The sequence below is a fragment of the Fulmarus glacialis genome, unplaced genomic scaffold (genome assembly GCF_000690835.1).
Source record: "Fulmarus glacialis isolate BGI_N327 unplaced genomic scaffold, ASM69083v1 scaffold8963, whole genome shotgun sequence".
Lineage (NCBI taxonomy): Eukaryota > Metazoa > Chordata > Aves > Procellariiformes > Procellariidae > Fulmarus > Fulmarus glacialis.
In genome coordinates this window covers 4,363-15,122 of record NW_009200989.1, presented here as the reverse complement: position 1 = coordinate 15,122, position 10,760 = coordinate 4,363, and the positions used below count along the sequence as shown (strand labels likewise).

Genomic DNA, 10,760 nt, shown 5'->3' with positions numbered 1-10,760 from the left:
TCTCTCACATATTCTCACTCCTCTCTTCGTCTGCAATTGCTGTCACACAGCCACTTTTCCCCCTTAAATACGTTATCCCAGAGGCGCTATCACCGTCACTGATGGGCTCAGCCTTGGCCAGCAGCGGGTCCGTCTTGGAGCCGGCTGGCATTGGCTGTGTCGGACGTGGGGGAAGCTTATAGCAACTTCTCACAGAAGCCCTGTAGCCTCGCCTGGTACCAAAACCTTGCCACACAAACCCAATACAGAATAGCAGTGCCTTTTTAAAACAAACAAACAAACAAACAAACAAACAAAAAAACCCAAACAACTACACACCAAAAAGCTTCACCAACTCCCTTCAAAAGGCCCCCCTGTAGTAGGGAGTCGTTTGTAGTTGTTCAGTAGCCACGATAAACCCACTTTGTGGGTGAAGGCTTTGTGTCTCCTTTTAGTCTCATGTGTGACTGCTTTCCTAATGTCTGTAAGGCAATCAAAGCTGGGTTTGTTCATCTTAGCTGGCCTAAGGCATCCAGTAATATATCAGCAACTTTTAATTAATGCAGTGTCCAAGCCATAACAAATACGGACCAAATGCTATTCTAAAATAAGGAGTCTAAACAAATTGTCACATAACACATCTTAATATAGGCTGAGAGTTACAGGCAGCCCCTGAACTAATAACTGCTCTATTGTCCATTTTCTCAGCAAGTATTATCAAGGATTAAGAAAATCCTAAGGATGTCTTCAGTAAATTAAAGAGCCTTTTAAGGGCCTATGCAAATCAGACTCTTTCTGAGTAGAGGTTGCATTGGTAAGAATTTTTCTGAATTACATGGAAAGTCATATCTAATCACCAGTCAGAACTGGGGATGAGATTTACATGATATTTTAATGGGTGGGAGATGCAGTACAGGGAAGCCCCACCGTAACATCACTTCATTTCTTCCACAGTTACAGTAACAAAGGAAGAGGAAAGTTTTCACCCATAAAGATTAGGGTTGTGTGAAGTAAAAAACAGACTGTGGCAAGTCTCCCTATTTCAGTCTAAGATCTGGTGAACAAATTTCCTTATTAGTGGAAGAGCACAAATAAAGCTTTTCAGGCATGTAATTGTAATGAAGCCAGAGAAGATGTAATTACCAGAAAAGAAGAGGCTGCTGAGGCATTTCTGAATATTTCCAACAGAATTAAATAACCATCTGAAGACTGCAGGACTGTAAGTCTATAAAATAATACTGTTTGTACCAGATCCTGAATATTCCCACTGCTTAAAACAAAGCCTTCTGGACTTTGGAGGAACATAATTTCTATTAAAGCTCATTCATTATTCTGGTCAAAATCTACTGATCCTCACCAGAACCTGGCAACTTCAGAATGAGGTATCTTTCACAAGTTGTTGAGGTCAAAAAGAAAAGGAAAAAAAAAAAAACAACCAAAACCAAAAACCCAAAACAACTGCAACAAAAAAACCCCAAACAAACAAACAAACCACAAAACCCACCAGTATTTCAGTACCGTTCATTTTCGTTTAATACCATATACTCAAAGTTAGAATTTGGGCCAGACAAAATATTTCACATAAAGTGAAAATAATCTTGAAGCCTCAACATGAGAAAAGAACACCTGATATACACAGTATTTACAAGCTCAATGTCAGAAAAAGCAGCAGCAAAAGTAGCAGACTACTATCAATGCGACATACATAATAATAATCCACAATGCTCTGGCCTCAGCTCCTGTATGGTGCCAGAGCCCCAATGCAACCTTTCCTCCGAGCTTCTCTAATGACCTAATCGGTAACAATCCTTCCCCGAAAGATTACAAGACAGCTTAGACCCTGTACTAGGAAATTCTAGTAAATAGCCAATCACACCTCTCCAAAATCAGTTAATGCCCTTTTTAATCAAATACTTCGTTTGAAACAGTTCTCCTTGGTGCAAAACAAGAAAAAAAATTACAGTTCAAGCAGCTCCAAAACTCATTCTTCTGGGCTACATTAGTAGAACACAAGTCTGTCCGATATATGGTGCAATCTAAACGTGTAGGTTTGCTTAGGAAAAGACTTGTATACCATATACTTGGTCCATAGAATCACAGAGTAATTGAGGTTGGAAGGGACTTTGGGAGGTCTCTAGTCCAGTCTCCTGCTCAAAGCAGGGCCAGCTCCGAGGTCAGATCAGGCTGCTCAGAGCTTTATCCAGTCAGGTTCCGAAACCTCCAAGGACGAGACTGCACAACTTATCTGGGGAGTCTGCTACACTGCCTGGCTGTCCTTACTGGGAAAAAGTTATTCCTTATATCCAGAATCTCCTGTTTAAAAAATTTCTAAGATAAACAACACCTGGGATGTCCATCAACTAGCAGCTCACTGTTTCACAAAAGATCAGTATCTGAAACATTTTAATACCCTAGAATGAGGAATAAAATTCAGGTTGTGGAGAGGGGAGACAGAAAACATACAGGAGGAGTATGTAACTGGTAACTACCCTAACATGTGACATATATGTAACCACATTTCCACAGATACTGAGGATATGTCAAGACATAGACACTGAGAAGTGGTACAAAGGACAGATGGCAATAATAAAAAAAAAAAAAATATGCATCCCACCCGACACTGCTGGTCAAGAGACTCCAATCTTAGGCAGACAGTTATTCCCTCTGCAAATTACTTGCAGAAATCATGTTCTATCATCTGTCTTCCAGATATCCTCAATCCATGTGCCTATCTCCCAGTCTTGCTGAAGTCAGTGGAACCGTTCACATGTTATTTCAGAAAGACCAGGAGCTTATTTGTTTTACTGAATGTTAATGACTTCTTAAATAGTCACTACTTACCAAGTTCTACTTCAATTGTATTGTTCTTCGGATAAATAAACTCTGGTCTCACCTGCAGTGGTCCTTCTAACAGAAACAAAGAGAAAAAAAAATCTTCAGGCAGGAAGAGTTCCACAGCTTACTTCAACTGATAGTTTTACAATGGTTTTGGTTTATTGTTTGGTACTATTGTAGCTCCACACTTACTACCAGTTTCAAATTTACGACAGAAAATACCTCATGAGATTTGCTGTACTGTATCCAAATTATTCTATTTTAGCTTCCAAGTTAACAAAAGGCTTTAGATTGCCTTAAAAATACTTTTAAAAAAAAAAAATCTCAAATTTACTGGCAGCTGATATAAAAGTAATACAAAACCAGAAAACAAAAACAAAACCAAAAAACACGATTAACTTTGTCAGAGAGATGGAAGGAAGGGAAAGAAGAGAAAGAGGGATTGTATCAATGACCTCCTAGATCAGGTGAATATCTATTTTAAGTAAAAGAGTAAACAAGCACACAAACTGGGCTGGAATCGTATCATTCTGCACAATATATAGACTCGCAGCTAACAACCCACTGTTCTTGTATCAGCTATCTAAAGTCAGAATTTTGATTTAATCTAAAAAGATGGACACTCTACCTCCAGCCAGCTTTTCTGGTAGGACTACTATCATGTTACTGGTCAGGTCATCAGCAACATTGCCTTCAAAGACACAATCACAACGATCACAGCAATAAATGACAGTACTGGGAGAGTGAGACAGCCAGTTTCTGCATTCTGTTAGATGCAGAAAAGCACAACCAAGTGCCAGGAGTAAGCCAATCCTTTCCAGAGGAAGATTTATTAACTTTATAGTATTTATACAGCTTGTCACGTCTCCTTTCCCACCAGCTGACATTCTAGCGAACTTTGTAAGCAAGTTCACCAACAGGACCACAAGCAGGTGTTTTGCTGTGATAGTCTCAGCAAAAATTCCTCTTTTTTTTTTTTTTTCAATTTTGTTTAAGTTTAATTAATTTAATGGTGCATTACTTGTTTTAGCAAAAACAACCTCCCCACCCCAGTAATCACTGCTTCCTTCTAATTCTCATTCCTAACCCCGCATTTCTCATTTCCCCATGACAATTCTTCCTCAGAAGCAATGCTCAAGGGTAGAAACATGCATTATTGTATTTAATTTCAACATTCAGAAAAAAATTAATTAAAGAAGATTTGAAACTCTAATTTCACAGAGCTGAAAAGTAACATGACAAATAGCTTATGCCTGCATACAAATATTTACAGCAGAGCCAAAAAGAGAAGAGAATAACCTCAATGCACTCACCTTTAACCTCTAGACTCATGGTTCGTGAAACATTATATTGTTTTCCCATATATGTGTATACCATACGGCATGTGTAGTTTCCTCTGTCTTGTACAGTTACGTTGTGAATCAAGACAGCATTTTCACCCTCTGCCAAAAGAAGTCGCTTGTCTTCAAGAAAACCAGGCTTACATTCCTAAATATATCAAAAGTACCTGTGATTTAAGGGAACTAATAATCTGATAATTAAGTTACTGAACTCTACTGATTATTAAAATACTTGCTAAATACTGATTTTTTTGAAAGCCAATGTGGGTTCTTATCCAAGCATCACTACGCTGTAACATGAAGCCTGATGATGTCTTGCTGCATTTGCACTTTTTAAAAATCACTGCAGCCAATCTTTAGATTTTCAAATCCTGTGTTTTAATTCAGTGCCTTCATTTAATGGTTTGACTATCTCAGTTATCTATCTCAGGTGTAATAAAAGTCATTATGCATGTAGCAAAGTTTATGAGAATACATGCCTGCATCCCTGCTTCACTGAGATGAATGAGAGCTACTGTAGCAGTGCCATGTGCTGTTCGGTGTATTACCATTTCTGTGGCAATGCAAATACAGTGAAAAACTTCCTTCTCTTCCCTGACCTATAAGCAGTTTAGAATCACTTCATCTCAAAAGAAGATGTATAGGTGCAGCACCAAGGTTATTTTACATGTACAGGCCCATGTAGCTACTTTAACACCAGCATCAGAATTAAGAGTTGAACTACTTCAGAATTTTACCTTAACACGGACAAAATACATGTTTCTAAGCTTGCATAGTCGACAGAGTATTTTGGCAGAATCAGAGCAAGAGGCATAAGAATACCACACCACGATCAACAGATAGGATAAGCCTAATATTCTGCGAAACTGAAATAATTATGCAGAGCCTGTTTTAAGGAAACACATAAGTTTTTAAGCTTGTTATCTAATCTACGTAAAATAATCAAAGGATAAACTATATTTTCACAAATCAACAAACCAAAACACATTTTTGACTCTGAAAAAACTTGCAATCCAAAAATGGACAATTGGTTTTTTAAAATATGCCTCCCATACCTCCTTACGCCTCTCCAATAGTGTAGCATGATAGACGCCTTACCAAAACTGTAGAGAAAATAAACATTCCCTTCCAAAAGCTGCTTTTCACAATTACTTCATAACACATTTTAAATAGAATATTTCCTATCTTGTATATCTGAAATATATGTGCACAATACCTTATACCAGTGTACTTCAGGCTGATTATTGTCTTCATCTTTAAAATGTTCTAGATCAGGGCATATAATCTTTCCAATATTTGTGCTCATCACTTTTTGTTCATACTTCATTTTTCCATTAAAACACAAACCATTATCGTTCTTAAAAACTCTTAAATTTATAGTTTTTTGGTTAGAGTGGTTAAGGCTCCTGTAATGAGAACAGCAGACAAGTCAGGTCATTAACAATAAGGTTCCTTGTTTCCAGCAAGTCAGGGAGCTTACAGAGAGGGACTGCAGCATCTCTACCAGCCTTGCCTCTAACACCCCTGCTACAGCCCCCGTAGCTCTTAAACACCACCCTCAGCTCCTCACCCCCTGTTCCAGACTGAGATAGAGGAATAAGCTCTGATTTTGTGTTGTGAGCAGAAGTGGAGTCAGTTTTGGAAGCACCAGAGGGGAAGCCAGGACTTCTCACAGCTGATGCTCTACGGAGCCCACAGCTTGCCATTTTCAGCACTACGTTTGCCAACAGACAGTAGTGCAGGGTAACCCAAAACATATCTGCACTGGAACACCCTCAGTGCCAAATGAACAGGAGAAGAAGACAGGTTCATCTCAGCGTTCCTTGGAGACACATATCAAGAAAAACAGGCTGTAACTCTTAGCTGAAGAGAGACAAAGCTCTTGAATAACATATACATCAAGGTGCAATATCAATGTGAAACCACTTCACACCGAGAGCTCACAAGAACCTGTGGTACAGTAGCTCTACGGAGGAGAGATGGCACTAGAAACCAGAAGCCTATGCCAGAAGTAAAGGAATACTCTCTATTAATTCATTGCTCAACTCTTTTCTCAATGCCATGCTAAGGGAGAAGTTTCCAGAGGAGTGAACTGCATGTTTTGACAGTCCTGGCTTCAACTTCCATATACTGCACCTTGACAAGCTCTGTAATTAAGGTTTAAGTAACTGATGCACAAAACGTAGCCTACAGTTAACATAACTGAACTTTCGCAAGTTTTTTGTCCTGCTGACATTATGCACCAGGGATGTGAGGTGCCCACAGGTACACATCTCATAGCTAGAGTACCTAGAAACATAGCAAGAAAGATGCAACTAAAATTATTTAACTGGGTAGCTTTGAAAGGATTACATTTCTTCTGACTTCCAATTTAGCTTCCTCTAGAGCAGGAAGGTGCAAAGACCTGTGACCTGTGCCTAACTGGAAGTTTTTGCTGATCACTGTTACTACATTCACAACTCAAACCCCTTCACCATAACTAGTGTACTGCATGCACACCAGTACACATAACTGCACACTACTAAAACAAATTTTGGGTCACCCGAAAAGCCTGCATTGGCTGTTCTCAGTGTGCTGTGGCAAGACCATGAGGAAAAGAACAATTTCTGTGTGCCTTCCCAAAATTAATTTCCTGTTCAGCACACAGTGAATTTTAGCCATTATAAATAAGATTTGACGACCTGAAGCGGTGAAGTCCAGTGCACTAATCTGAGCTGTAAATATGGCAAGAGCTTTAAAGTACTGAAAAGGTGAAAAGAATCTATTCCTTTTTTCTTCTTCTCTGTGCACTCCGATCTTTTGAGCAGTACTGGGGACGCATCACTTTCACTGTCTCCAGAGCTGTCTAGCACATTGCTTTGCTCTTCACATGCATTCTCATTTTTGACCAGTAACGTTTGGTAATGTTTTAAAATACAACATAAGAATGGTTTTCTGCCTTTTAATTTGTAAATTTCTAAAAGGATTCCCAAAAAGTTGCTAAGCTCTCCAGAAAGTCTGGATGTGGTGATACTGCATAACATGCAGTTTGCTCCTCTTAGATCCTTCTTCCATTTAACCATGTCCAATGAAGAAACCAAAATGTTCTTCTGATCTGTCAGTATCAAACAGCAATTTGAACACAGGAAAAGCTAAAGCAGTTAAGACTTCTCCCTGTGACCTTACACTTCATCCAAAACAAACAACAAAACAAACAACCCACACAGACCATTGTTAATATTGTCATGCTTAAAGATAAAGAGTCTTCTGTATGAATCACTTTTGCAATGCTACATGTGTGGAAGAAAAGAAAAAAAAGGCAGCATGCAGAAACAAAAAGCATGGTCAAAACAGTGCTTTTAACTGATCTAAGCTCTCTACCTAAACCAAAAAATTCTGTACACTCAAGTTCCACAGATTTATTATCACACTTGTAAGCCTTAGCAACCCATTTGTTTCCCTCCTCCCTTCCTTACCTTACATCACATTCATAAAGTCCAGAATCTTCCAGCGTTGCAGGAATAAACCAAAGCAAGCCCTCTCGCTGATGGATCCTGGCATCTCTCTCTGTGGTTACTGGTGTAACACTACCATTTTTATACCATGTCAGATTGTAATCAGAGTGAAGCACTGGCAATGTAATTATTGGGCAACTAATAGCTGTAGGCTCTCCAACAAGCACAAAGTAATCACAAATAACGCATTCTTCTATTAAAAAAAAAAAAAAGAAAAAGTTATCAATGCTTTTAATCTGTATACTTTTATGTTCTAGAAGCATTAATATCCATTCCAAGTTACAGAGAATTAGAAAATAAACTTTCTGTAGCAATTTACCATTAAACCATCATAAGGCTACCATTTTTTGTTTGTTTAGCACCTTCTGGTTGAGGATCTAAACCACGCATTTTACAAAGCTTAAGCCACAACTTCCCTCTATTAAGGTAGTCAGCAACAAGCACATATAAGTCCAATAGCCTCAGTGCGAACCACGATGTAAGAAGACACACAGGATTCACCAGGCAATACAAGCTTCACAACTCACCTGTCATGTCCTTGTTATTTGAGCATGTTAGCACTTTTGCAGAATTACCAGATTCTTAATGTAGATACTATCTACGAAAAGCATGGTGCAAACAGTACTACTGCAAAGCTCCTCACAGCAGTCTGGCCATTATGACTGTAGGGCCAAAAACAAATTAGGGGAAAAAAAAAAAAGCGGGGGGGAGGGTGGGGAAGAAAGATGTTTTTTGACCTGAGCACAAGACAGTATGGAACGAGATCAAGACCTCAATACATCAAAGAAGTCTGTGAACCAACACGTCATAACATAAAGGAAATTTGGAGAGGCACAGTATTTAAATCAAGAAGTCTTGACTATAATGTATTCTTTTCTTACTACATTTGCCATTTCTGTCATCTTTATCCAGAAGGCCCTTTAAATTATTCTGCATCATCATTATTTATCACTCTAAGCTATGTAGCCACATCTTTTCCAGCTTTACACACAAATAACGGAAGTCTTCAGTAGTGCGGAGGACTCCACGGAGTTGCCGTGGTGTTGGTGCAAAGTCTGCAGTATGTGTGGTCAGGGTTATGCACACACTGAAGGAGCTGAACTGGCCTGTAATTGTCTTCATGGGTGGTCTTAAAGTTTCGCTCTTCTAAAATGCTTTTTAACCTCTTTATGGAATGACCTGAGCAGCATTCACTTTGAGGTCCACCAATGTCATGCATAAGCCAAACGTGTACTACAGTGACTTTATCTGGATTTAGCTTAAAGATCTCAATATTTCCAAAGACATTATTCTGAACATCACGTAAAAGGCAAGCATAAACAGAATTTTTATAATTACGGCTGTGTAACAAGCTGACAAGACACAATCATACAGCCTAGCAAGCAGTTTTTTAAACATGAGCCAGAAAAATACCAGAGAAAGAAGGACAGATACTGCAAGAAGTCATCAAGAACCCAAATCTGCAAGCAAAAACTACTTGGAGAATACCAGTTTAGCACAAACAGAGCAGGCCATTTGGCTATAAAGCAGATTTTAAAAGCTTCCAAACTTTTGCATACATGTGCAACACTGAATTCCTATGAAACTGCAAAACGTGTGACTGAACTGATTTTACAAATCTTGCTGAATGACTGTATAAATACAAAAGTAATGTATTCAATTTCAAAATAAAAAAAGTCTTCAGTAATCTTTTCAGTCCCACCACCTTCCTATCACCTAATTTAAAGATGTAAGCTATGGAGCTTAAACTAGTTCAGAGACATTAATATTAGACTGCTTATGCCAAGAGCAGCAAGACAAGCATGACTGATTTATGTAGTCCTAAACTTTACTGAAAAATTAGATCTACCATTAAAAATATTACTAATTAATTGTAAAGGAAATTGAGCCCTACTGCTTTCAGGACTACAGCTACAGCATGTCTCTTAAAGAAGGCATTCAACAGCTAACTAAGTCAATCTCTTTGGACTTTCTTCATAGGAATCAGGGAGAGGCTAATCAAAGCCTCAGTACCCTAAATTTATGTGGCTAGATTTAAAAATATTTATGTCAATTAGTCCATTCCACCCTCAGTGCAACTTCAATCCAAAAAGAGGCATTCACCTTATCTTCAATATGCTGAAGCAAAAACAAACCACAAATCCACTATTTGCTCTCAGTAACTCTTTTCTACTAAATACACACAACTCGTCTCTTGTGGGTTTTCTTTTTTAAAATGGTAATTTCAACAACTTATTTAACTTACCAGCACTGAACAGAGGTATCAGAGGTATCAGTAGAATGAGACGACCAATGAGCAAAAATGTAGATGTCATCTTTTGCTGCAAAGAAGAATTTTTCTCCATTAGTGTGGTAAGAGTGTTCAAGCTGCACTGTCCTCTGCACTCTGCATTACTCCTAAAAAAAAAAAAAAAAAAAAAAATCAGGCGAAGCATTAGTCATCTTGGGGAGGGAAAAACTGGCTTTGGTAATTTAGCCCCAGCCTTTGAAGATTTCAACTACAGCAACTGTTAGCCTCCACAGAAGGCTGCTCAGTTTTCAGCTTTTTACTGGAATTTTTCCAAATTTCTACTGGAATAACTCTTGCATAAAGTGTAATTTTCTTTTGCCAGCATAGTTAAGCCAAAAAGAAAAAAACAACACAACCCTCTAGCACAGACAAGTTATGCTAGCATACAGTGATTTAAGCTATACTGTATTATTTAGAAACCAAGCTTGATTCAGCTACTCCTTTTTCCACATGTTTACGAGACACAATCACAGAGATGTATGAGGTTTCGTTCTTTGAACTGTTCTTGTACAGTTGAGGCCGCACTGCTTTTAAGAGCAGATGAACTTGTAGTTCTTTGCAGGAGGACAAGCACACTGTAAGTCCAGTGTGATCTGGCACTTAAATTGGCATCTAAAGTCAAACGTGTGTGGAAACCGCAGCTAATATGAATTGTTGTGGTCAGACACAAAACAAAGTGTTCAAGAATTGTAGTTTCACTTCACACCTCAGGTCTTCTTTGCAGCTTTCTCCAACAAAGGCATGACTGAACAGACACCCGCTGCCCTCATGGCCCACAAGTGGCTTCCGCGAAACCTCTAAATCTTAACTAAGTCCTGCTCC

At 38.6% G+C, this 10,760-nt stretch overlaps 1 protein-coding gene across 1 annotated transcript; it reads right to left on the bottom strand.

Moving 5' to 3' along the window:
- Positions 1-2,820: 2,820 nt before the first annotated feature.
- Positions 2,821-9,993, bottom strand: LOC104073846 (interleukin-1 receptor type 1-like; the record flags this gene model as incomplete). Its single annotated transcript, XM_009573772.1, has 5 exons — positions 9,894-9,993; positions 7,610-7,841; positions 5,371-5,560; positions 4,128-4,302; positions 2,821-2,886 (listed from the first exon to the last, which is right to left on the bottom strand). Coding segments are annotated over exons 1-5 (763 nt in total), but the record flags the coding sequence as incomplete, so codon positions are not given.
- Between the last annotated feature and the right edge of the window lie 767 nt (positions 9,994-10,760).